General features: G+C 41.1%; 1 protein-coding gene across 1 annotated transcript in view; it reads left to right on the top strand.

Annotated features, from left to right (window-relative positions):
- Window positions 1–14379: 14379 nt before the first annotated feature.
- Window positions 14380–27933, top strand: part of Pou2af1 (POU class 2 homeobox associating factor 1) — a 27297-nt gene continuing 13743 nt past the window's right edge. The window contains exon 1 of the mRNA XM_028784493.1: window positions 14380–14505. Coding sequence (XP_028640326.1) covers window positions 14490–14505 — 16 coding nt within the window. The 5' untranslated portion in view covers window positions 14380–14489. The remainder of the gene's footprint in view (window positions 14506–27933) is intronic.

The raw sequence follows: 27933 nt of genomic DNA, 5'->3' as shown, positions 1-27933 counted from the left end.
TCTCTCTCTCTCTCTCTCTCTCTCTCTCTCTCTCTCTCTCTCTCTCTTTCTCTCTGTCTCTGTCTCTGTCTCTTTATCTTTCTCTGTATCATTTTACCCACTCTATAGATGTATGGAACTTTGTAAGTTAGAATCTCAAAGCAGTAGTCTCCCAAAACATCAGAAGGTAGTAATTTTAAGACTTGAAAGGATTGTGAACAGGAAAGATTTCCCAAACATTTTCCTGAAATGTGTTTACATTTCAGTTCTCTTTAACTAGTACACTCTCTGTATTGAAGATACAGGATGAGTGAGTAAGAGAGGTACCATCAATAGCCATGGGGTCTGGGAGGGAAACAAGACAGCTCATGGTGAGGAGATCTAAGGTGCTGCATGACCATTTAGCAACTGGCTGTATGCTATGTTGGGATTCAGGTAAAGTCCTTGTAGAATAAGGATTCCTTATCTGAAAACTGAAGGTTAAATGGCAACCAGGCAGGTGAAAGGGTGCAGGGGAGAGAAGAAGAATGTGATGACAAGAATGTGATAAGAAGAACATTCTAGAGAGGGGGAGGGGCACAAGTGAGAGCTTGTAACAGAGAGAGGCTAGAGAGGAAGTTTTATGAGCTGTGAGCTGGCTGTGCTTGACCCTAGAAAACATGGTGGAACATGGTAGGAGAAGGGCTAAGAATGACAGCCAGCATGGACCAAAGAACATAGGAAGTTAGATGGAGGATTAGGACCAGGACCCAGGGACAATTGGAAGTCACTGAAAGGTTTAATCCAGTGGAAAAATGATGGATTTGCATGAAATATAAATCTCTTGGCTGTATCTTGGAAGCGAATTGGAGGAAGAACTGTGGGTATTTGGGGACAGGAGATGTCTGTCATGCAGATTAAATTTACAAATGTTTGCTTAGGGGAAAAATGGAATGAACTAAAAATTAGATTAAAACGTGTAGTTAATCGTGTGCTCTTTTTCAGCCTTACTTTTGTTCCTTTGGATGAAATAGGTCTCTGACAGCTCTGGAGACCTAGCCAGGGGCATGAATCAGTCAACAGGTAGTAACTGAACACTACCTATGTGCCAATCACAATATAAAATACAGTGCCAGGGCCTGCAAGCTGGCTTATAGGGTGACTTAGCAGGTGAAGGGTGCCAAGCCTAAAAACCTGAGATTGATCTCCAGGACTCATGCAGTAGAAGGGAAGAATCAATTCCTGCAAGTTATCCTTACCTCACATACATCCCATGGTATGCATGCACATGTACACACTGTTGTGCCGGATACCCTGGTGGATTCTTGGAAGGCTTGGTCTTTGAACACTAGGTACTAGTATCTAAGGAATTGGGATAAATGAAGCTTCACAGATATACACTGATGATTTAGTGTGCATGTGGCTAAGTGTCAAAAAATAAGAGTGGAGTTATAAACCTTCTACAAGAGGGATTAGACTTCATTCTGTGCAACAGACAGGTCTTGAGTAGAGTTCTGAGGGATCCTGGGAGTTTAGCAAGCCAGCTCCTCCACAAGCACACTGTATCAGGAGTGATGCGACCTGCAGACTTTGTGGTTGCAGACACATTATGGTTTAATTTATCTTCATTTTCAGAGAAGTTGATTGATCCTTATTGATATGGGAAAGCATATTTGTATCATTTTTTTTTTGTCAAAAATGTGGCACTAGAATGTGTCTTCTTAATGAGTGACCATGTTCTGCTGCACCTGGTAAAATGCAACAGAATAGGGCATGCAGGTAGATTATTGCATAGGCATGTGGCATTGATTTGGAAGAGGCCTGGGAAGGATAGTGGTAAGTGAGGTATTTCTCAGAATGAGGAGTGTGGTGGCTTCTCTAACTTTTAATGATCCCCTTGTAACTCAGGCACCGTACTTCACATACATGTATCAGAAGTGTGTCATTGTAAAATCACATCCATAGACTCTCAAAATCATTGTCCCTTAGCAGGGAGGCAGTCTACTCTTGTACAGGAGAGAAATAGCCTTGAAGGGAACCTTCGGCTCTGACTTACCCTCAAATCTCAAGTTCATGTTTCTTCTTGACAGACACTTGTCATCACCCTGGGAAGAAACTGGTGAGGAGGCTGAGGACAGTGCTGAAACTGTCCTGCACCAGACCATGTGATCTGGACCAGACTTGAGATAAGACAGGAGACGCCAGTGGGGTGGCTTCTGGGAGATGATGTGGGTTAGGTTGAAGAGACTGTGTAAGAATATCAAGGTAATACAAAGAGCATGTCTGTTGTCCTTTCTGAAGACATGGTCTGTAGGGTAGGTCCAAAGGAGTATAGTATATGGTAGAACATTTCCAACTGTGAAGTTTCTTTGTAGATGCTCATGGGGTTGGAGCAGCCAAAGATGTAGTGACCCCAAAGATAGCTAAGGGACCCCACCAACTCTATTTTCACAGGAGTTTGATCTCTTCTTTTTGAGGGAGGATTTCATGCAGCTCAGGCTAGCTTCAAATCCACTATGTAGCCAAAGATGGCCCTGAAATCCTTGATCTTCTTCTCTTCATCTCCCAAGTACAAGAATTAAATGTGTGTGTGTGACTATGCTGTATGTAGTTCTAGGGATAAAACCCAGGGACTTATGAATTCTGGGGAAGGATTCAATTAACTGAGCTACATACTTGCCTCTGAACCTTTTTCTTTTTTTTAAATTTTGTGAATCTGCTCAGTAAAACTTTTTAAAAACAATACCAAAATTACAATGATAGAAACTAGCTGAACAGCTTTGTCATTTGAATGGCCTTTCCGCAGCATCCTCTTTGGGTCCACGCTTTCACTATGTCTACAGCATTGCGGCACTGGGTCCAAAACCTGCACAGTGTGCTCAGATCAGGCAAATCCTGCTGAGGGTATTGTGGGCAAGTGTAGTGAGCGCTAGTTAGAGAGCTGCTAGCAGGAAGAAGAACAATGAGCTAGTGTGCATGCTGCCTGAGGGGCCTGTGGAGGTGACAGCCCACTGGAGCTGTGGAGCCATGTTTGTCTAGGCAGGAAGCCATGTGGGACCCCAAGCCAACATACTCTGGCATCTGTCCTAACTACACCTGCAGCATATCCCCTGAACACATTAAGGAGGGCAGGAGTTGTGAATGGGTAGATCATCCCCATCCCTTTTAGTGCTGTCAGTTTCTTCTGTTTCCTGGGTGGGATTGAGGACGTTTCCTGGCTCCAGTAAAAGTCTCTACTATGTTTAAGCCACTTGGAATTCTTAGTTACTTCATGAACACACTGTCTGGGAGCCAGATTCTCTGAGCCAGAGACACAAAATTCTGATGAATTGACAGGATAGGGAGGAGGGGAGAAGAAAGAGAAGGAGTGGGAGAGAGAGAGAGAGAGAGAGAGAGAGAGAGAGAGAGAGAGAGAGAGAGAAAGAGAGAGAATTGATAGATAGTATACCTATTGAACCAAACGAATGATTCTGAATATGCCAGGTTTTTCCTCTGTGATCACACTGTTGAAAGACCAGAGTTAGAATTGCATCTTGGTGAGTGATAGTAATCTTATCATCAGGTGATACCATCTTGGCTGTCAATCATTTGAGGACACAGGGATATGTACAAATGTTTGAGGAGAATGTCAGGATAAATCCATGTGTTGATAAAGAGTAGAAATGAGGAGTAGGGGAAGTGGGCCAGATATTCAACATCAATTATAATTCACATAAGGAAAAGACAGGAGCTGCAGCACATAGGAATGAGTGAGACTTTGTTGACTTCTTGCCAATGCCTGGTATTCTTGGGCATGTTCTTAGAATAAGCTACCTAGGTTAGTTTTAAAATGGCAATCAATGATTGGATGCACTCTTTTTATTTTATTTAGCATTGACCCAGCCATCATATCAGCTCATTGAGGGACTATCTTGTCTTGCCTTTGCAGATGGGGAGGTTGCAGCATGGAGTGTTGAGAACTTTCTCAAGGCTCTGTTTTACTTTCTAAAGCTGGGATTTTTGAACCCACACATATCTGATTCCACACACCATACTCCTCACTATGTTTTGTTATGGAATTTTTTAGACAAGACCGGCCAATCTCAAGTATGCAGAGGTTGCTCAAAAGAAGAGGCAGGTTTTGAGTGTGAATGAAGCTTTATACGAGGTCACAGAGCTTTCAGTATCACAGAATGATGTGGCACTCGAGGACAGGCACTTTCCACACTCGACAATGACTTTCTGACTTAGACAATGGTTTTGGATTAGTAACTGGGAAGCCTTCCTTCCCTCATGGTTTCTCTTTTCAGTCTCTTCTCTGCTGTCTTCAAGGCTGGCAGTAGTTAATGAAATTGTTCTCGGAGTCTGGTGGTGCATCAACATGTAAGACTAAAGGAGAAAAAAAATCTCCAAATATTATTGTCCTTCAGTGACAATGATGATTGGTTACAAGATCTCTCTGGGCACTAAAATTCATTAATGCTTGTGCCCTTCTAGAGAAGGGTATAATATTCATATATAATCTATACACATTTTCCATATACTTTAAATCATCACTAAATATTTAGAATACTGGATGCTCTATGAATACTTTCTATATCATATTAACAAGAAAAGTCTATATATGCTCATTATAGGCATCCTGTTTATTTTTTTAATTTTTTGTAATGTTTTCATTCTAGTTGGCTGAATCCACAGATACTGAGCCCATGAATATAGAGGGCCGACAGTGTACATTTCTTTGGATGGCCACATCCTTGGTAGTCACCTGGTTTAATATGTACTTCATGGCATCCACAAGACACTGTGTCCCTCAGTCAACTAATGTTGCCACCCAAGGGTGTTGGAGGCCTGGATAATAGCAGATCAGTTGGAGCTGACAGCCTTGCCTTTGACAAGTAGGGACATGGCTGTCTTGGTTAGATTATGCATTTCATTGATGTTTGAAAACCATGAATTACTAACCTGATGTCTTGACCCTGAGTTCCATGATAATAGGGGATAGGCCTGGGGAGATCTAGCTAGTACCAGCCCACAGTGATATCTCATCTAGTGCTCTCTGGATTTGCTGTTGCTACAAACATCTGTGAATCTCCGTGACTGTGTGACATCATCCATTCTCATTTTGTTGTATATTCTACCTTTCAGTGGTCCAGGTAGGATTGTCGTCATGAACTAGGCTCAAATCCATGCGTGGGATTAGAGAATATACTTACTTTGTCAGCACTGGTCTTCTGCTTGATACACGTTAACTCATCCAGCCCTTTAATAAAATTTGATAATATAGGTATCCAGAGGAGATAAGATTGATGGAGGCATTTGGTTCACAGATATAAGTTCTTAACTACCAAGATCTTTGGCCACAGCTTACACTGGAATGTCTGTTGTTCTGAGGCTTGGAGCCCAGCAGTGAAGGCTGAAAGAGTCTGGGCAGGGTTTGCTTTCTGAAAAAGACAGATAAGTGCTCTGAAGAAGTTAAATAAGTAATGGTTCTCAGATGTGATCTTGGGACCAGGAACCCATGTAGTCATTCAGAACTTGTTAAAATACCAACTGCCTGGCCCTGTCTCCACTTGCCAAGTCAGAAATTCCAGCAGAAATGACTCTGCTGCATGATAAAAATCAGAAATCACTGGGAAACAGAACCAAAGAGAGGGCAAGTTCTGGGCCCATTTCTGCTTCCTTTTAGATGATGCAAATGGTCTTTTTCCCTTTTATTAAAAGGACATTGGTTGTCTAAGCTGCATTTGGGGTTGCTCAAGTGTGCTCTGGAGTCTTCAGAGAAAGAGGGAGAGCAGAGATAAACAACAGTCCTATTCAACATTGAGCTTCATGGCCCCAAACTCCAGCACCACCCTCCACGATATCCGAAAGAGTGAAAAGCTTACCATCTCTTTCTCAGTCTCTAAGAACCAGGGTCTCTCTGAGCTAGGTTTCTACTTTTTCACCGTGAGGACATTGAAGTGATGTTTGTTGACTCTGTTGAACATGGCTTAATGTCATTGATTTCTTATATCTGTATCTCTTAACAGGATTTTTAAAAAGCACTGTTCTAAAATTGTGCCTAAGATGTGAGTTTGAGAGTATATTCTCCCTCCACTGCTTTTCTTGTTGAATGAATACAGACACTATAGAGTCGAGATTGCGTAATTATGCGGTGCTATATCCTCAATGCCAAATGCAGATAGGTGACAAGATGGCATTGAACACTTACCGATGATGAGTGAATGGAGAGATGCAGGAGAGAATGAATGGATGACTAGATGAATGGGCAAACCATTTGCTGTCTGGGGCTTACTTCTCTTGTAGGGAAGTCATGTGATGTGGTGTTTGACAGGTGTGCAGTCAGCTCATGTTGGAACCCTGGCTTTCCTCTTTATGAAAAATGTACATTAGCCGAGTTTCTTAACCTCATTATATCTGCTTCTAGTTATGGAAGATGAGGCTCATGCTTCAATGATTATTCAGAAAATTGCATGAACTAGTGTGTGCCAAGCACAAGAGTTCCTAATGTACAGTAAGTGTCCAGAATCCTTCTCTGTGTTGGCTTTGGGAGCTAAAACATGGAATTCTCAGAGCTACCCATTCCCCCACTCACTTTACCAACCCTGTCTTATAGTGTGCCTGTGTCTGTTTGTGGGACATGTATTAAGGGTGATTTATGTTTGTTTTAGAAAAAAAAGTGCTCATTCAACTAACTGACGTGTGTATATCTATCACTCTCATGGACTCTTCTCTCATTCATAATAGAAGGCACATGGTTCAAATTAAAAGCTTTCATATTTATTATTAATGAAAACAGTAACAATAGTAATGGTATTCATTTATAGAGCCTTTTCTGTGTGATAGGTATTGTTTACTTTAGTGGCCAAGGGATTGCCTGGGGCAGAAGATCTTATATCCAGGGAGTGATATTAAGATCTGGCTTTGTTTCTGGGCTTAGAGAGGCCAGGCTTGGCTTACTTCATTCACTGATATCATATTGGTGTCAGCATGGCCAATAAATACCTATGTAGCATATCTGCTTAATTGAATTAATTGCTTTGTTTTAGGAGGCACTTTTTTCCCCTTTGGAATTGAATGACACCTACAATTTTGAGTTTTTTCTTTTTACTCCTCATTCTCATGTTTTTCTTCTCCTTCCTCTTACTTTTCTATTTCTGTCCTTTTTATATTATCCATCCATCCATCCATCCATCCATCCATCCATCCATCCATCCATCCATCCACTGATTGCTGTCCTCTTAGATTAAAACAAAATGTATAGCTTTGAGCTCTCCAGCTGCACCTGTGACTGAAAGCCTCTCAGGAGCTTGGCTCATATGCAAATCTGCTTGTCCTCACATGTTGGAACCTTTGCCTTTTGGTAGTAAACCGTCCCTTTGTTCACAAGGAAATGGACCTTGCCTTTATTGTTACTCCCATTTTCATAGTATTTGGGCACAAATTACAAAATATACCTGGTGAAAAATCTGAGTCACTGGAGAGCTTGGCATTCTGGGAAGAAGAGGAGTTTCCTTTCTTCATCTTCAAATGGATGGGTGACTGACAAGCAGTACTGCAATCATCGGACAAGCTACCTTCACTTCTCTCCTGATAGCTTTCAGCCCACAGATAACAGGGGATTAGGCTGGTCAGGCCAACAGTCTGGGGGGAATTCTCTTCTTCCAGTACTACCTAGAGAAATAGTGAGGCTGAGAGGCCTAAGCCTTGCAGTGAGTGGGTGACCAGATCATTATTGCTTTGGACAGCTATAGGAATGAGATTGTTTCTGGGAGCAGAGCCTTTGTGAGGCCTGGCTTTCTCCTATGCATTGGACATGGTAGTGACATGTTTAGCTAGACTAAGAACTGTTCCATGCTATGTTCAAGCTGGAGGCTTTTTAAAAATCTCTTTTATCCTTTAGTTGTTTTAGAATTTCATGTAATATATAATCTTCCTACTTCCAAAACCCCTCCCATGTCCTTTCACACCTCCCTACTCACCCAAATTCATATGTTTCTCTCTAAGAAATAAAAAAACCCCTGCAATCCCCATAAAAAAGCTAGGATCTGATTCGTGTTGGATAAGCTATTCCTGAACATTGGGCCTGTCCTTGAGTATGGTTGATGTACCCAGTGTCACTTCATTGAAAACAATTTGGTGTGTCCCTCTCCACCAGCTATCAATTTCAGATAGCTTTATGGCTAGGGTCAGGACTTTGTTCCTACTTCTCCTCTGTGCTGGGATTTTTGTCTGGTCTGAGTTTGTATAGATTGTGTACATGCTGACACAGTGTCTGTGAGTTCATATGTGCACCAACCCTATTGTGTCTGGAAACCTCTGTTTATTTGAAATTGTTTACCACCTGTGGCTCTTATAATCTTTTTGCCTCCTCTTCTGGATAGATCTCTTAGCCTTGAGGGAGGGTTGTGATAGACACATCCCATGTAGTAGTCAGGATTTGCTAAGGAACAGAACTGATAGGATGAACGGATATGTGTATCCTACATACATACATACTACATACATACATACTACATACATACATACTACATACATACGGGATTTATTTGAGTGGTCTATAGATTGTGGTCCAAGTAGTCCAGCAATGGCTATTCCTGATGGAAAGGCCAATGATTTGGGAATTGTTTAGTCTACAAGACTGGATGTTACAACAATCCCAGTCTGGTGCTGGAGTCCTAGGTACGTCCTATAAGGCTGCCCAGTTTTCTAACACTAATAAACAAATGGCCCAGTGAAGTGAGGGCAAGCAGACAGAAAACAGAAGCTTTCTTACTTATTTCATGTGATTTTATATGGGCTTTGACCAGATGACAAGGGCCCAGAATTAGGGTGGCTCTTCAGACCCTAAATGATCCAGATTTAGGGTGAATCTCCTACCTCAAATGATCCAACCAAGAAAATCTCTCTCAGTGCACACAGCTGTTTGGGTTTTAATGTGGTCAAATCTACTGTCTGCACATGGTCTGTGTGTCAATTACCATGAACAGCAAGAAGAAGCTCCTTTGGTAAGTGTTGAGTGGTGTGCAGATCTCAGGGTATAACATACCATTAGCAGTTGTTTTATTGCTGTGTTCATTTAGTGAGATAATAGTAGATAGTAATAGAGATAAAGTTGTCCCTAGAATCCATGATCTATCTATTAGGGCTTTTGGGAACCATTTTAAAAAAGATTTTTACATTTATATCATGTGTGTGCTTCCTTTGCATGTATGGATGTATACCACGGGTGGACAATGTGTATACCTGGTGTCCTCAGAGGCCAGAAAAGGATGTCAAATCTCTTAGAACTGTAGATGGCTGTGAGTCACTATACAGGTACTTGGAACTGAACTAAGGCCCTCTGGAAGAACAGCAAGTTCTCTTAACCACTGAGGCACATCTTCAGCTCATAAGAAGTAAACTACAATTTTCATATCAACTTGAATATGGGAACTGTGTTTTCCTTATTTTAGAAACCCCAGTATCCAGCACAATTTCCAACACAGTTTGTACCCAATAAGCACTTACAGAAATATCCTGGAAGATGCATCTCAAAGTTGGCCATTGATTATACAGAGTTGGAAAAAGGTACTGTTGGCAACATGGCAAAAATATTAAAGTTCATTATTTAGTAGTGAGTTGTAAAAGATTATGCTAAAATAGTGTCTTTTTGGACTGAAAGGACCACATAGTGGACAGAATAGCCTGGAGCCTTTCTTTTTGTTTGGAAAAGGCACCCCACTAGCCAAGCATCAAAGAAGAGTCACCAGGCTGTCTTGACTGTCTCCATGATTATTTATGGCATACCTAGACCATAGATAACAATCAAAATCACATGGCCCTTGATTTTCTCATCTGCAAATTGGGACATGGGCATTTACCAGATGTCTGTGTCAATGGAAAATTGTCCTTGTGGTTAGAGGCCATCTGTCTGTTGCAGAGGCCATTCAATAACAGCCATAAAGAGAGTTGGGCCCTCTCCAGCTTGGCACAGAGGCCAGAGTGTCGTGCACAATAAAGCCCTTGCTTCTGAACACTGGAACCAGTCCAGACCATGTAGTTCGATCACCATTTGGTTAGGGGTATGTGCTTTCCTTTTCATAGTGCCTCGTTGTAGTGTCCAATTATTTGAGGTGTGACTATACAGGAAATCTCAGCCACTAAATTTATTTTTAGATAAGGACCCGCCATGCAGCTGTCAGCCATATTTGTAGATGATGGTTGAGAAATTTGAGAGATGAGATATTATCTGGATCTAGCTGCTGTTTTGATAAGCATAGCAGGTCCAGTTTTCCCCCAAAACCCCCCTTGGGAAAGTAGAAATTGGCAAAGCTTGAAGGGCTTCCTACTATGCATAAATTTGGGGAACAAAAATGTAAAAGAATATTCATTGAAATAGTCTCTTGATTGGAATCTGGTGATAAAATTTTTGTGAATGGAAGATTCAACACTATGCTACTGCGTTCATTTGTCACGATGGTTACTTTGTTTCCATTTGGAAGAAGAAACCACAAGTAAGAGCGTTTAAACAACTCACCCTGCTCTTGAATCCTTGCAGTGCAGCCAGATGGCAAACCAGGCTCTGTACCTCTACAGCAGTATTTCAGCATACTCTACAGCCTTCCTTATTGGAAAATTACACAGCAGGGTGAAATAACACTCACTCAGTGGAGAAGTGGGCTTAGTTAGCCCTCTCGGTATGGAAAGGAATGTAGGGGATTCCTCAGAGAGTTTAGAATTTTATTTGTGAATTTACCCTTTTTGTCTTGGAGTCAATTTTCCTAGTTGGGACTTAGGTAATATCACATATTTTAAAATATGATATTATAGTACTTCTCTTAAATAAAGAGTGGTTCTTAAGTGTGGAGTCTCACAAACTCTATTGTGTATCTCCCAAGAAAAACACACAGCGAGCATTTTCTATGAGAAATTCATGGACACTCTTTAAAACTATCCTGGTCTACCTACCTCTGTACCCACCTCCAACATCAACAAATCTCTCTCTTTAGATCTGATTTTGACAAATTTCCGGCCACATACATAATCTTTAGTCTGCTAATATTTACACTGGTGACAAATTGTCTTGTATTTAAAAAGTCATTTGAATTTTCTGTCTATCCAGCATTAATTTCCTGGTTATATGATATTGATAATTTCTGTTTTGCTTATCATTATATTTCTAAGGTGTGACTATGTGGTATAGTTTATATAGTTCTTGTGCTCAGTATTTGTTTCAGAAAATTATAGATAAAAAGTTTGGAGATGAATCTCATACAATAGAACAAATTGTTATTGAAAAGAATTTGTATATCTCCATTATGTATAACATTATTCTAGATTTTGTTATATCTTTTATTAAGTTAAGAAAGTTTGCCTCTAGTTTAATTTCCTAAGAATTATTTTTAAAATGATAAGACTACATTAGACCTTATAAAATTTACTTTTACATTAAGATAACTTTATGATTTTTCTCTTATGATTCATCAATGTGGTGAGTTACTTTGATAAGCTAAGAGAAAATTGTCCTTGCATTCCTAAGGTAAAGCCTACATACTGTGATATATGACCCACATTCTATCATGATTTATCATTATTTCTAAGTACACTATAGAATCATGCAAATTAATACTTAGGATTTTTGAGTGTATGCTTAGAAGTTAAATGTCCTATAGTCTTCTTAAATTGATAACATCTAGTTTCAGAATCTAGTTTATATTAATTTTTATTTGAAAACTTCCTGTCAATCTTCTTTGGTTATGACTATGGTGTTATTTTGTTAGATCTTATAAATATTCAATGTGTAAGATATAGAACATGCATAAGGAAACCTGGATTTCATATCAAGATAGTTGGTTATATAAGCCAGTGTTCTAAAATCTGAAATGAATCTGAGATTTAGAATGCTTTTGGTCCCACACATCTTAGAGAAGATAGGCCATGCCTCTGGGTTCCTCTTTGTACAGTAGTAGCAACAGTGCAACTAAGTGCACTCTTGAGTCCCCCTAGGATGACACAAAAATGTAATTACATACAAAATATGATTAATATAAATTATAGCCTTTGAACTTGTGCAAGTGCACTGAGTTTGTTCTGGAGGAATTTTCTTTTCCCAGGTTTAAGAAAATCCCCATAATAAACTTGATGGAGGTATGTGCCGGCCTTCTGCTCTAGCGTTTCTTGCAGGCATTCCTCCCGAGTGGCACTTTCTGTTTGAATACTTCCTCCATGAGCAGTGTTAATGTGGGGCTTTGTAGGCCCTGTGATATTTTTGCTATGCTACAACATTTGAATGACAGTTTGGCTTGTTTTAAAGAGACAGGTTCAGGGTTCCCTTTAATAGTTTACAAATATTTCCTCACTGTCTAAATCTTTGATTTCACTGTGAGGTAGGATGCTGCCATAGCAAGCAGATATTTTTATTGCGTTGTGCAGCTCATTATGCTGAGTCTGTGGAGAGACAAATAAAACAATTATTAATTCATGGCTTTAGAATAAGACAACCAAAATATGAGCGACAGTAGGAAGCACCTTCTGTTCCCTCCTGAGGACTCGGCGACATCTGGAGAACCAGTTCCTTTCGTAAACACAGAAACCGAGTTGAGAATTGTTACATGGCGTATTTAAGGGAACACAGCCAGTGAGCAGCAGAGCATGGGTGGGAACCCACAGCTCCTGCAGCCAAGCCAGGCCTGATGGGTGGAAACTTCTCAGTAAGGCCCAAGGCTCTGTGACACTGCCATCTGCTCGGCTAGGCCAGGTTGTGGTATGTAGTCCCCACAGCAGGTCAGCAGGTCCTTGCTGATCTAGGATGGTTTGGAGTGAGGGCGGATAGTCTATTCAGGAGCGAGTCCTCTCTGTTGAATTATTGTATTGTGTGACCAGTGTTTCTCCTTAAGACCCACCCTCAAGCAGACCACCCATTAGAGGTGTAATTTATAACTGGATTAGGTCAAGTTTTACTGGGGGGTTAGCATGTTCTCCGTCTTACATAAGGCACAAAGATAAAGCCTCCTTGAGGTGCCTACAGAGTCATGTGGCAGTTTACCATGTTGTAAACAAGGAGCAGAGTGCTGCACCAAGGGGACGGATAATTTCTAGGCCAGGAGGTTCTGGGGGTTGGGGGTGAGTCACACAATTATTTTGCTTGCCATGGTGCTATTTGAGTGGGACCTTGATGAAAGAAGGGGTTTTCTTCAGATGGAGAAGACAGGGAGAGAGCCCCAGCAGGTGAGGCCAGTAGGTTAAAAAACTTGCAGCTGGAGAGAGGATGGCTCACTGTGAAAGGCTTTGGTGTGTCAGCTCTGATGCTAAAGGGAGAAAGAAGGCTCTTTCTGGTAGTACTGGAGCTTGAACCCAGGCTTACACATGCCAGTCAAGTGCTACATTACTGTGCTATAGTCCTTTAGGCTTTTAAAACTGGAGAATGGCAGGATCAGACCCAGAATGTATTAGATCACTCTGAGGTACCATGGAAGGCAAACCAACAAAGTCTCTGGACTACCCCAGGGGTATAACCGTATGATCTTGACCTGAGAGTAACTGGGTCACTGGAATGGAGCATATGAGCATGTTTCAGATACACAGTGTGTGGCATACATGAGAATGTAGCCTCATACTCTATGTACTGCAGATGGTGGATCCATTACTCTTTCTTTGAGAAGCTTTCCATTAGCCACATTGGGCTCCTAGGAAAGAAGCCTGGCACTCCTAAATCCACAGGTCACCTTTGGGAAATCAGCTCCAGCTTCATTTAAGAAGCCCGAGTGTCTCCTTTTCTTCTTTGGGTGAATTGGTTCCCTCTTTACTGTGTACATAACCAATCATCTGAAACAGGGACCCTTATATTTAAACAATATCATATCTCGCCATTTTGCCGTGGACTGGGGCCAGGGGAGGAGCCGTTACATTTGAAAGTGGAATAAACAGAAAAGCAACACCGAGAGAGAACGAGGAGGCTGGTTAGTGAGGCTTGAAGAGAGGGCAGGTGTTTCCTCCCGTGTTGAGAATAGTGACCCCTGGGAATCGCGTTTCCCGTCGAGCTGGGACCCATGGTGAGGTCAGTCCTGTAAATGGCCTGACAGTGTGGAACTGTATGTGAGCGCCAGAGAAAGCTCCGTGCTGTCTATATTGTCTTTTGGACCCTTCATCACTCAAGGAGCGTTCATCCTTGACCTCATATTTCACGCTTTGTGTTCGTTCAGACTCTCATGGTCCTCCTATGTGGCATAACACTGTGGCTGTGTGCAAATGGCCGTGGCCTCCTGTGCTGTGTGGTGGTTAATCCCAACTGGCTGGCCCTGTGTCTAAAGCACTCTTCAGCCAGTGGGAGCCTTTGGGGTGCACACAGTGGGGTGACAGGCGGTGTTGCTGAAGAAAAAAGTACAGCTCTGCCTGAGGTGGGAGGATGTGATGACGTGGCCCCACTCAGCGGGAACTGGGGCCTTTAAAAAGCTGAAGAAACAGCCTCAGAGTAAACGGTGGTTCCACAGGAGGAAAGCACGCCCAGTCACATTAAAGAAGCCAAACTGTCTGCTTCAAAGAGAAAAGGCAACATCCTGTCACAGGCCATGCTCTGGCAAAAATGTAAGTGCTTTGGTTGTGGCTGTCAGAGCCAAGTAAGCAGAGGCAGGGTCCAGGAATAGAGCGCTACTGTCAGTGATGGGAGCACCCGGTCTAGTCAGGGCCTTGGAGAGGCATCGAGGGCTGAGGTGGGTGAGATGGAGCTTGATGGCAAAACCAGCGTGCTGGAGGTGATGCTCATTTTCCAACCTGGGGGAATGAACCAGCAGTGTCCTAAGGTGGGACAGCTCATTGTATCTCCGGTTCTGTGCATGAATCACTGAGGTGACAGAAGGGCAGATTATGATTCATGAGACGGAAAACCACATATGATACGGGTTAGGAGCCGTTCTTCACGTGAGGACCTTTACTTCGGCTTGTTATTTAGTTCTGTTGGCCCACTTCTAGCTGAATTCGGCCAGAGGTGGTTCCCTCCTGTGGATGTGTTGGGATGGGATGGAAACTCAGTCGTGTGAAGCATGTCCCCCCAACCCCCAGCCTCTTTTCACTCTCTTCCTTACTGTGTGGCAATGGTTGGTTTTGTGTTCCACTGCAAAGGGCCTGTGGGTTCATCTTTGACCTTGATTTTTTAATCCCTGGACTTGAATGGAAAACAATAACTGTATTTTCCATTCTGTGGATTCAAAAGAATCTTGTGTTATTGATAACTGAGGCTATACATTCTCTACAACATTCCTTTCGTGAGGCAAACAAAGTCAACTCAAGAGTCTCACGAAAGTGTAACCTTATTAAGGCTCAGTACTGTACTTCCAGAAGTACAAATTATTATCAAAGAATGTCCCTATCTTTCTTTGTAAGATGATTAATTCTTTAAAATGTCTTTTATTAGTTTAGGTATACCATTCTTCAATCAAACATATATGATAACCCAGATTAAAAGCAAAAGAAATCATGGAGAGTTTTATTTATAAAAAGTAATCTGACAATATTGTTCCATTGATTACAGCGTGACATAGTCCCCTTATCACACACCTATTGCTTCTCTATTTCTCAATCCCAAGTTCTCTGGAATTGATTTTTCTCGCATGTGACCCAGAGAAGCAATTTCAACATGTCACAGTTTACTAACCCCATTATTGATGTTGGCAAGACTTTTTTTTAAAATGAAAATAAATGAACTTTGATTTGGATTTGAGATTTCTAGCCACATATTCTGGTTTGGGTAGCTTGGGACTCATCCAACAAGGTGACCAGAGCAAAACCTTCTGGAAGCAGAGTGGCAGCCAACACCATTGTAAATACTGTGAGATTGTGAGTGCATGGGTTTTAATGTCCTTTGGGGCCTTCAGAGTGCGAATACACCCTCTTGCTTAGAGTGAAATCATTTGGACTTTGTATGAGCCATTTTTATTATTTATTTATTTATTTATTTATTTATTTATTTTGGTTTTTCAAGACAGGGTCTCTCTGTGTAGTCCTGGCTGTCCTGGAACTCACTCTGTAGACCAGGCTGGCCTCGAACTGAGAAATCTGCCTGCCTCTGCCTCCCAAGTGCTGGTATTAAAGGCATGTGCCACCATTGCCCAGCCCCATTTTTATTTTTTAAACTCTTAGATTTTGCATATTTAAAATGGAGTTAAAAATATAATCCCACCATGTACAACTGCTCTTAATAAGCTGACAGAGCCACCAGAATGCTGCCAATTGCTCTGCCTTGGCCTTAGCCCTGAGGTATGGGCTGCTTGCCTGTATGAAGAAGCTGCCATAACCCCCCATTGTCACAGACTGCATTTTCTTTTCTCCAGTGCCTCTTAAGAGATGAGCAGATTTTCTTTTTGAGAGATGTTAGAGGTCTTGCTTCTTGCTCATAAACTCTCTTGAGTTGGCCTTTGGGGACTTGAAGGAAAACAAGAACAGGCCTTGTGCTACAGACCTATCCCTTTACCCTGGTCATACAGCCACCAGACTGATTAAGACTTGTGGGAAACCAGTAAAGTCAAGGCAGTGGCAGCACAGGCGAGGAGAGCAGGGTTTGAAATCAGACCCTGGAAGTGCTGAAAAGGCACTTTCTTTTTTTCAGAAAACGCCCTTCAGGCATGAGCTGAAATGACTGTACCCAGCCAGGGTGCTGGAAAGAGTTAAGAAAACTATCATATTGCCTGTTGCCTCCTGCCTGCTTGGCCCATGACTCCTGTCAGTGGACTCACGGGGGACACAGGCTTTGGTTAAGATGAGAGAACAGTGTGATAAAGCTCAGAACTGTTGACATTGAGATGTGGAAACATGGTAGTCCCAGCCCTAGGTGTGAGTTCTTCTCGATCTTCAGCCTGATAAAGATCTTAGTCCATCTTCAGACATTCTCCTTAGGTTCTGCATTTGTAGTGCCAAGGAAGTGTTTGATCCCCCTGCACCACTCCCTCCACGGAAAAAAAAAAAAAAGACAGGAGCCAATTTGTTGCAACTCACAGAAGGGTCTTTATTCTATTTGAGCTAGTTCACCCAACCCCCCTCCCTGCACACCGCCATCATGCAGGACAGTTTTGGTGGGGGGGGGGAGCCTTGAATATAGAGTCTGAATTTAAAAGAGCTGGCCTCTCACAGTGGCCATCCCTGTCTCATGTAGATGAGAAATAGTGTGCACAGGGTTGAGTCTGACAATTGCCTCTGCAGCCGAGTAATGCTATCTCCTCTCAGTCTTAACATGAGATTTGAATGTGTGCCTCTCAAAGTGTTTGTGACAATTGAAGTAAGGAATGTAACTGCCTCTGGCCAATATTGTCTGTCCATGTTGGGGACAGCAGATCAGATTTTATGTTAACCATTGGTTATAGTCCATTCTATTCTGTATGCAAGCAGTCTCCATAAAGTTTGCTCTTTCTCTGCTAATTAAAAAGATAGGTTTATACACAGAGTAATGTGTGTCATCATGGCATCTTCCTACATATGTGTCACTATATTTTGTACTCCTCTGCCCCCACCCACATGCTCCTTCCTTTGCTAAACTGATTCGGATGCAATGCTTACAATGGTTGTCATTAAAATTTTAAAATAGAGAAACACTTCACTGTAAAATGTAGCTGTAACAATTAAATTTCACATGAGCTAACATGCCAGATGTCTGACAACATTTAGAGCCATAGGCTTGCTTAAAGTGACAAAAAAAAATCAAGGAAATGGTATAAAATCATCCCATGGCATCCCAGCACACACTAAGTCTTCATTTTAGAAGCTGAATACAGCAAAGCTCTAACCTGCCTTAATGTGAAATGCTAACTTCTAAGTTTGAATCACACATCTTCAAACAGAATTGACCAATACTACTTGTGTGGAAAAAATGTGTTTTTTCAGTTCATGGTCATATTTTAAACTTTTATTAACAAATAAAGCATGAAGATTATTTTATCTAGATGTCAATTTTTATTGAAAGGTTGAACTTAGGAAAAAAAATGAATGTAGGTGAAGTGAAACTTGTCTCCCCAATAAGCAAGCCACAGTGATCAGTTAATGCTTTCCTTCCTCTAAATGTCCCATCAGGCTATGCCAACTTCCTTCCTGTCCATCTTTTCCTATACTTTAAGTACTTCCAGTCCAAATATTCTTGTGTGATAGAATCTAACAACATTTTCAAAGGTCTACAACATAGGTGTGCCTATCTGGCCTATGTGTCAAATCAGGCTTATTGTCTATTTTTAGAATTAAAGTTTTATTGGAACACAGCTATGTTTATTGACTTGTATATTTTACAGGGCTGTTATTGCTATAGCATCAGAGTTCTGTGTCTGCAATGTTACCTGTATGGTCCTATCTTGCCCTTTATAGAAGTTTGTTCACTTCTGGACTTTGATGCCTGGTGGGTACTTGAGACACTCATTTCCCTGGGTTACTCTTGGGCTTGTATATTGTTAGCGTCAATGTTAGATAAAGCATGCAGACACTTAAATCAATATTTTGTTAATGACAAGAATCTAAAATTTTTCTCAGAAATGATGGAACAATGTAAAATAAATTTGATATCACTTGTTGGGAAGTGTTGTGAACTGGAAGATGAGATTTTAATCATTGCTTCTTGTATTAGGGGAAAATCTGTGTGATAGAGAGAGGTGGGGCTCACTGATTTTTATTTGCATTGACTGTTGGTCTCATGTCCCCTGGAGTTGGCCATGTTAAGTAACTTAGGAGCAGGAACTAGTTATTACCAAACCATTGTGTTCATGTGCCTTTGTCAGACAACTGGAACAGATCAGAGGTTTAACATTTAAATTAGGAGCTCACAATTCTCACGAATAGTGAAGTCTACTTTTAGGATTCGACCTAAGGTTCCACTAGCTAGGAAATATAGTTTTAAAGGTTGTTAAAAAGACTCAGGATTATACGTATGATTCTTGAAACTCTGAAAGCTCATAAATTCAGTTATATTTATAACAGGAAGTAATTTAAACTATGTGAACAACCTCTAACTTTTCTGTTCTATGATACAGCCTTTGCCCAAGCTTAGTAAAGACCTTCCTTACCGAGTTTATGTAGAGTCAGTGGTTCTTAATGCTACTAATAAGTGGAACCCAAAGGAGAGATGTAGAGTCCCAGGTTCCTCATGCAGTTGAAATGGGGGTAGACTGGAGAAGATGCATGTCTTTCAGGCTGATGTAGTCCCTTTTCCTGGGGAGACAGGAACAAACATCTAGTAAGCCAATGAAAGAATCAGAGTCAAAGTTTTACCCAAGTGTAGGTTGGAGACAGTATGAGTTTGTTTGATTTATTTATAGGATCACCCCCAAATCTGTATCACTAACAATGTCAACCCTAGCATGAGTAATGACCTCTCTAAGTCTGCACAGTGGAGCTGCCTTTAGTTAATCCTTTACTTTTTATAAGCTTTGTCAAACACCTCCTGAAATAAATCCTCACCGGGAAAGAAATTATAAACAGCTGGAGGGTAGGGGTCAGGAGTCAGGTGAGGGTCTAATAACCTTTCCTATCCTCTCATTCATTGATAGAATGTGAACAGACTCAGTCTTGTCTTGGCTCATGGATGACCACAGATGCTCGGATTAGAATGGGATTGGCTGTGTTATTATTACCTAGAGAACACTCTTCCACAACACAAATATGAAGTTTAATTAGTAAATGAGCAAATGACATTCATGGTGGACATTTTTCTTGTCTTCCTATATTTACTAAAGAAAGATGTCAAATACATATTCCTAATTCTCAATATTTGCCAACTTCAAAGCGTTGAAAATTCTCTTTTGGTTCATACCCACAAATCTGTTCTTTTATGAAAAATAAAGAGTCAAGGCTGTCTACACTTGTTCACTAAATGTCTGGATGTTGGATTTACTAAGCAGTACTTAAATGTTTGCTTTCTAGCTTTCCCAATACAAAGTAGGTGTATCAGATCCTCGCACCCCGACTTTTCTACAGTTGTTTAGTTTTCAATTAAATGAAGGTGCTGGATAATTTTTCTTGCTCTCCAAACCAAAGTGAGTAATTGATTATGATTGTTAGTATAATTTTCCCTTTACAGCATCCTTAGTAACTCCTCTAGTTTTCTGTTTTAGGAAGAACTTCTTGGTCAGAGTGGGACTACCTTGGATGAAAGAACCTTCTCCCAGTACCTTAGTTGTAGGAGGCTTTGAACAGACATGCTATTACTGCATTTGTGATTATACTTCTCCCAGTCCACAGCTAAACAGGCTTGGGACTTTTCAGCCACTACTTAACCACCATGGAACTAGTCTTCTCCTAGCTAAGGTTAGACAGATTGAACTCAGTGTCTACTTGCTGAGTTTTCTTATTTCCCTATTTAAAAAAAAATATTTTAAAACAGGGTTTGTAAGTTAATAGAAAGGAGTCTTGTATCGATCCAGAGCATTCTTTTTCAACATTGGCTAAATACTGGGATGTCTGGGGGGAGATTTAAGGAATATCAATAACTTGGTCCCAACCCAGAGCTTCTAATTAAGTTGCCCAGGAACAGAAATTATGTATACATTGAGATGTAGTTTTTCTTTGTGGGTTATGGTAGGTGTTTACTACTGTGCTCAGCAAGAGGTAACACCAATTTCCAACACAACTTGAACTAGAAAAGGATGTGAGAATAAAGACTGTTTAAGCTTTCTAGGCCTGGGTAATGTTGGGATAGAAAAGAGAGGCAAGAGCGTTAGAAATAGGAGCATGTATCATTGTGCCTTCCTTGCATATACTTGTTCACACTGTATTTTCCATCCAATAGAATAACTTCTAGAAATTAAAGAACTATGAGTGAACCTCTTCCTCCTCTTCTTCCTGGGTGATTTACTAGTGCTGATAGCTGAATCTTGGCTCTTTGTACTACTATTAACAGAAAGTACTCAGTCCTGATTTTGTTAACTGGCAGTTGTGGGGTATGTGCACTTACTTGGTGCCACTCAGAACATGAAACCATTTTTTTTTGAGCACTTTGGGTGATATTTGGTTGCTAATATAGAGATGTGACCTAACAGGAGTTTAAATAAGATTGTGGACTGTACCTCTTACTACATAAATGAAGTCGATAGTAGGCTTCCCAGAATCCTATGGCATCCCTGTACTGCCAAAAGTATTTGAGTTTATTTTGTCTTTAATTCTTATATCTTTGTCATATGATGTTTGTCCTCAGAATTTTCTGACTGTCACTATAACTTGACCCACTGCATCAATGATCATCAAATCTTGAAATAAAAACAGGGAAAAGATCTATCTATCTATCTATCTATCTATCTATCTATCTATCTATCTATCGTTCACTACTATACCTTCTCCTAACAGACAACCTCTTTTGACATATGAAGGCCACTCCAACCACAAGGGAGAAGAACAATTATTTAGATGGGCATATTGCCAGGGTAAGGGCTGTTATAAAGAAGGGAAGAAGAAGGCGTTGGATTTGACAATGGCCAGTCTTTGCCATACTTTGTACTATTTAATCTACTTATAATCTCTACATTAGCCATGACCTGGTTCTTGTTATAAGAACTTCCTTATTGATGAGAAAATTGAAGCTTAAATATTATATTAGTAAGTTACCTATGAGATAAAATTCAGCTAAAACAGACCCAAAATATTGACTTGTTAAGCTGCCCAGTCTCCTGCCAGTGAGCTATACTCCCTCCAAGGGTTTGGCAGATGCACTTGGTGAAAGGGAAGCCTTTACATGTTAGATAAAGGCCAACAGTGACATGAAATATAACAGACCTTCAGAATGCATTTGTGATGTGTTTACTTTTTGGAGAGAAAGCTATAGTGAGTAGGGTTTTTATTTAGAGCCACAAAAGGGACATTGCTTTTCTTTGTTTTGAGGAGTTTGAAAACCAGTGTCAGGGTCAAGCAGATATGAATTTGAGACCTAGACCTCTCTATGTTTTACTGGTTGTGATGCTGGTAAGTCCCTGCTCTTTCTGCATGCACCGAGGATGTGGTTCTTCCTTCATGGGTTGTGGTGGGTGTTTATGACCATGCTTGACAGTAAGTAAACACCCAATAAGTTCTTGTTACTATTATTGTATTCTCTCGTTGAGGACAGAGGCTATGCAGGTTAATTCTAGATTTCAATTTGTGAGTTTGACATTAATAGTGAAGTGGTAGGATGCATATACATCGCCCTGTAATTAATAATAAGATCTGGGATCAGAGTTAATGCCGATGGCTAAGGTGATCCACTTGTTCATGACTCCCTTACTACTCGCATCAGGTAGCATGAGGCTTGTGACTGGCAAACTTGTGTTTGTTTTTTAATTCACAAATTTGGACCACGGTATTTATAAATTGGGTGTAAAGAGAACAACACTTAAAATAGTCAAGAAATAGCACTAATGATACTGAAAACCGAAACACCAATGTGTTGCCTCAGGTTCTTAGTAATGGTTTCATTAGTACTACTTTCTGGGAAAAGCTGGCAGCTGAAGCATTATAAGCCAGAATCATTTTAGACTAGGTGCTGGTGCCCAAAAGGAGTCTACTACCCTTCAGGAAAGCTCAATTACCTTTTAATCTATGAGAAAGAATCAAGCTGTTACTGGGAGGGTAGGTAATAATAAAGATTCTTAAAGCCTAGGAATGACAAATGTTGAGGAGCTGAAAAAGAAAGGCATGAGAAAAAGAGTAGGAAATAGCAAGTTCTAGTATTGGATGAAATCTTTGTCAGCTCAGGAGAGAAGACTGTAGCAAGAAAGTCAAATTATCTTCTCATTCTGCTGTGCTTGTGTGTATTCATACATGTGTCTAGTTTAGTGTTGGGACGCCTAGAGTAATGAAGCAATGGAATAAAATTTCTTCAGCAAAGGGGAAAATAGGATCCGTGATGATGGCATGGGACATTTGTAGGTCATGAATGACACATGATGATAATCACATTCATTGCTTAGATTCTGGGAAACATACTGACCTCTGAGCATTTGAATAGAAATCCGAGGGTGTCTAGGTTGATGCACATACATGTTGTAATTTCCTCTACTCCTTCTTAATGTTGTAGCCCTTTAATACAATTTCTCATGTGGTGATTCCAAACCATAAAATTATTTCATTGCTACTTCAGAATTGTAATTTTGATACTGTTATGAATTGTAATGTGTATATCTGATATGCAGGATAGCTGATATGTGACTATAAAGACATTGCAACCCACTGGTTAAGATCCACCACCTTCTTCAAATCAATTATCTTGTAGGAGTCCAACATAAAAGTCAAGATGAAGGATCTCTGGGATTAAGGATGTTCAGAGCTTGGCTTGTTTGTTAATGTCCTGATTTTCTTGCCTCTGTAGGCACTTGCTGGCATCATCATAATTGTGTCCTAGGGCTCTAATCAGCCCCTCACTTCTTTGACTAAGAGCCCTGATAGCTAGTTACAGCTCCTTGGCTTACAGCGTGAGTCACTGTGAAGCATGCTGTTTTGATTTTCATGAAGCTTTGCAGCTGTGAAAGTTATGTCTTCAGTCATGTGAGTTTCTTGTGAATTAGGGAGTAGGCAATTTCCTAAAAAATGACTTAGTGACATATTTATCAGACTTGATATTCTAATAATCACTCTTCCAGTGTCCCTCATGAGGTAGTCTCCCATATCATGAGAGAGACTGGTTAGTAAACCAGAAAATTGTCTCAAAATCTCATCTCAGCTACAAGTTATGTTTTTCTTCATGAGTCAGTCACCAGGACTAACTTTACATGTGGACCAAAACCCTATGCTAGTTATAAGCCTTGAGGCTTGGGTAGTTGGATCTGACCCTTAAATACAACCCCGGTTGCATCTAAAAATCCTTGAAGAGAGTAGTTCTTATCCAAGGATCTCAGGAAAAACATATTTCTTTTGTAAGACTGTCTTTAGCCTTGAAAATCTAAAACAAGGTGTTGCTTAAGTCAAGAAACTAGCAACTGAGTATCCATCTGCCTCTTCAAGCTGCCTAACAACAGAGTTTCTTCCCAATCTATGTCAGATAGAGCCAATAATTCTAGATTCAGGTCTTTATTTAGTAAAGAAAGATGTGTTCCCTTCTTCTGCTCCATCCATCCTTGTGGAGCTGCTTTCCTGTAGAAGTTAGGTTTGCAGTAGGATGGTTAGGTGTAATGCAGGACTGATGCTCATACGTTCTTAAGGCCATTTAACCCCAACTCTGAGACTGCTGCTGTCCGTGAAGCTGAGCTAGCAGTCTGCCTTGCTCTAACAGGTGATACAACACCTATTGCCCCTGAACACTACATTCTAGAGTTGTATTTCATGTTGTATTCATAGCCACATATATACTTCATCCTGACCCACTATATCTACAACCCAGCCCCAGCTGTGATTATGTCCATGTCTTTTTAGAGACACCTACAGATTCCTTAAGGATGGGTTAACAGCTGAGAACAGGGCAAGCATAAGCTGTTGTACACTGTCTCCTATCTAACTGCTGGCACTCAAAAATATCCAACGTATTTACTCTTAGGGGCAACTTTTAAAAAATCCTTAAATATACCATAAACACCCATTAGTCTGGTGGCTTCTGAAGATGGAAATATGCTCTGCTCATACAAGTTTTACAAAAGCCAAGGCTTTGGTTTTCTGTTAAGGATTGCTGTCTTTAAGTGAGGTCTTTGGTGTCTCTGTCTCCTAAATAGGCTTTTCTTGGGGACTTTAGGCCCATGGACTTGAAGGTTACTTTCAGGAGCATAATAAAGACAAAAGAAGACAGGTTTTGTAGGTAGCAGAGTCCTGGATATTCCTAGACATTTAGTCTCAGTACATAACAAAATGTGCTGAGTGATAGTGACTTTTTTACTTGGTACCTATTATATGCCACATGTGTTAATTAGTAAACAATCTTCATGATAGCTCCTTGAGACAGACAATAGTATTCTCACTTTACAAGTAGAGAAGTTGAGGCTTGTAAAAGGAAGTTACTTGTTGAGGGTCACACGGGTGATAAGCAATGTAGCAAGCTTACTAGGTCTGCCTGGTCCTAACCCTGGACCACACTGTATATTAGTGCAAAGGAATCTTGCATGACACTGGATTGTCCTTCCCCTTTCAATTAAAATAGGTTCACCCTAGACAGAGGTGGGCTATGAGTTCATCAAGTCTAACTCTACACTGACCCAAAAGTCATTGCAAATTTGAATGTCAGAAAGAGGTCCTTAACGGTGAGAGCTCAGTCAGTAAAGCTCTTGCCATGCTAGTATGAGTACTGAGTTTGGTCCCCAGAACTGGCATGGTGTCATGTGCATATAATCTTAGTCCTAGGAAAGTTGAAACAAGACAGATCCCTGATGATACTCTGGCTTGTCAGCCTCACTGAATCAGTAAGTTCTAGGCCAGTGAGAGACTCTACCTCAAGAAGAAAACAAAACAACTAAGGTAGATGACATATAGGTTGACATGTGTGTCTACACACACACACACACACACACACACACACACACACACACACACACGTCCTTTACAGATATGCACACACAAGAAAAAATTAAAAGACATTAACCCTTGAGACCGAGCAGAGATTCTGAATCTAGATGCTGTTTATCTTATAATGAGTCCTTGGGGCTGTTCTTCTGATAGGCTGACCAGCCAAGAACAGAGAGCAGTTGGTGAAACACCCTGAGGAATCAGAAAGGGTCTGTCACATTGAGTGTCTTGTCAGAGACTCATACTCTCATACTCATGGTATTGCCTGAGCCACTGACCCCAGGTCATTCTCCACACTGGAGAGAGAACCACCTGCCATGCCCCTCACCTTCCTCCTCTTTATATTCCTCTAGAGACAGCTTGCTGCTCTTTCAAGCATTAACGAGCCAGGTAGAGGCGGAAGTCAGAACGCCTCAGTTCTGAAGCAGCTGCAGCTTCATCACAGCCCACAATTCATTTGCTTGTGTGATGATTTCATTAAAGTCTGCATATACTACCTGTGTGGACTGCAAGTCCCCAAGGGCAGGGACCTAGTCTGATCTGCTCAACAAGTATTTGCTAGATAAATGGTCTATTAGATGTCTCTTGGTCTTGACCCTGAATTGGAGATGTGGTGTATCTGAGATGGGAACCCTTTCTGCTCTGGTGATCCTAGTTTCTATAAAAGGCAAGCAGATGCAGCTGGGTTCTCAGGTGGACCTATCCGCCTGTCATTTCAGTAGAAAAATACCCAAAATAAAACCTTGCCAGGAATCGAGTCTCTCGGTTCTTGTCACTCCTCATGTGAGTAGACTTTTGACAAATTTCTTGTGAAGGACTCTCTGACCTCGAAATGCCATTTTCTTTTTTGGAGAATTGTCCATCAAGAGAGACAGGATCACATGGTCCAAGCCAGTACTCTAACTGAAGGAAGGATGGTTAGGATTGGCCCAGGGACCTTTAGATGGCTGACCTTCAGCACCACATAGAGAAAAAAATGAGACATATAGAGGCAAGAGGAAGGTATGTGGTGAAGCAAAAATGGGCTGTGTTGGAGTCAGAGGTCCTAAATTTGGTCGATGATAACCACTACTGACAACTGCAGTCCTTGGGAAGTTCACTGAATATCTTTTAAGTATCACTTTTTTCATCACTAAAAGAAGGTATGTAGAGTAAACTATATCCTTTGTGTGTTTCAGAGTTTGTAGTACAGCCCCCCACCCCATGATATCATTTATGTCAGAGGATCTGAGAACCATAACCACAGAACTTCATGAAAATGTAGGTGAGGATTTCAGAGTTTCTGGGAGTTATGATTATGACCCGGAAACACATGGGCTATTGCCACCCATTAATTCAGCATTAAATTGGTGTACATACAGAAGAGGTATCTGCAGCAGCTTCCTGTACCCTGCTACTCCACAGTAGATTGGAAAGAGGGTAGACAAATGGCATGCATGGTGCAGTTGGGAAAGGAATCTTGGGCAGTGGGGTTTGTGTGTTAAGGAATTTTGCCACACAGAAAGCTCCCACACTACCAGCCTGTGGCTAGCTTTGCTTGAGGCCATGGTGTAGGATATCTATAATTCAAGGCTTCTATGAAGAAACACCCTAGGCAGAAGTTTGGTAAGTCAGGGTGAGCCAAGTATAAGTGAGTTTTATTGAGAGAAATGCTTGTTGGGATGACCCTGGCTGTTGATTCTCTGATCTCTATGGTTTTCATGAGACAGCATCATGCTTAAACAACTTTGATCTTAGGTTTGGGGTTCTAAGACTTCAGTCACCCTCACACAGCATCAGAACCGGCCCTGGCTACTCACTGCCTCCAGTCTTGTTTCTAGGGGTCCTCTTGCCATGTCCAAGTTTCAGGACTTTCTTGGTGACTGTAGCCCCCCTTGAACTTTTCTCAGTGGGGTCACCTGTGGCTGATGTTGAACACTGCAGGACTGTTGAGGGATGAACATACATTTTTGGAGGTCTTGGGGAGGGAGAAGAAAACCCCCGGTTCTTTCCTCTTGTCTGACTAAACCATCTTCTACCACCATTTTGAGACCTCTTAATAGAGACATCTCAAGTTATTCACCAGGACTTTGCTGTTTCCTCTCTGCCACTCTAGCAGCCTTCAAGCAATATCATTCTATAATCCAAGTACAGTCCATTTTCTCTCAGATCTTCTGAGAATCTTTTGTACAGACATGACCCCTCCCCTTGCCCCTTTCCCATTTCTATTTATTCTCTGCCTTGAGTATTATCTAAATTGCTAGAATGTATAGATGGCATGTTTATTGTTCTCATTTGGGGTGTCTCCTGGTTCAAGCATTAGTGATAGAAAACACACATTCACATATAACCAGGATCTTTTTGTCAGCTTACATTAGAAGGAGGAGGAGAAGGAGGAGGAGGAGGAGAATAAGAAGAATTAGAAGAATAATAAGAATTAGAAGAATAAGAAGAATAAGAAGGAGAAGGAGGAGGAGGAGGAGAAGGAGAAGGAGAAGGAGAAGGAGAAGGAGAAGGAGAAGGAGAAGGAGAAGGAGAAGGAGAAGGAGAAGGAGAAGGAGAAGAAGAAGAAGAAGAAGAAGAAGAAGAAGAAGAAGAAGAAGAAGAAGAAGAAGA

The sequence above is a fragment of the Grammomys surdaster genome, unplaced genomic scaffold (assembly GCF_004785775.1).
Source record: "Grammomys surdaster isolate TR1022 unplaced genomic scaffold, NIH_TR_1.0 123618, whole genome shotgun sequence".
Lineage (NCBI taxonomy): Eukaryota > Metazoa > Chordata > Mammalia > Rodentia > Muridae > Grammomys > Grammomys surdaster.
The sequence above is the reverse complement of the archived record's forward strand: the minus strand, read 5'-3'. Positions and strand labels throughout refer to the sequence as shown.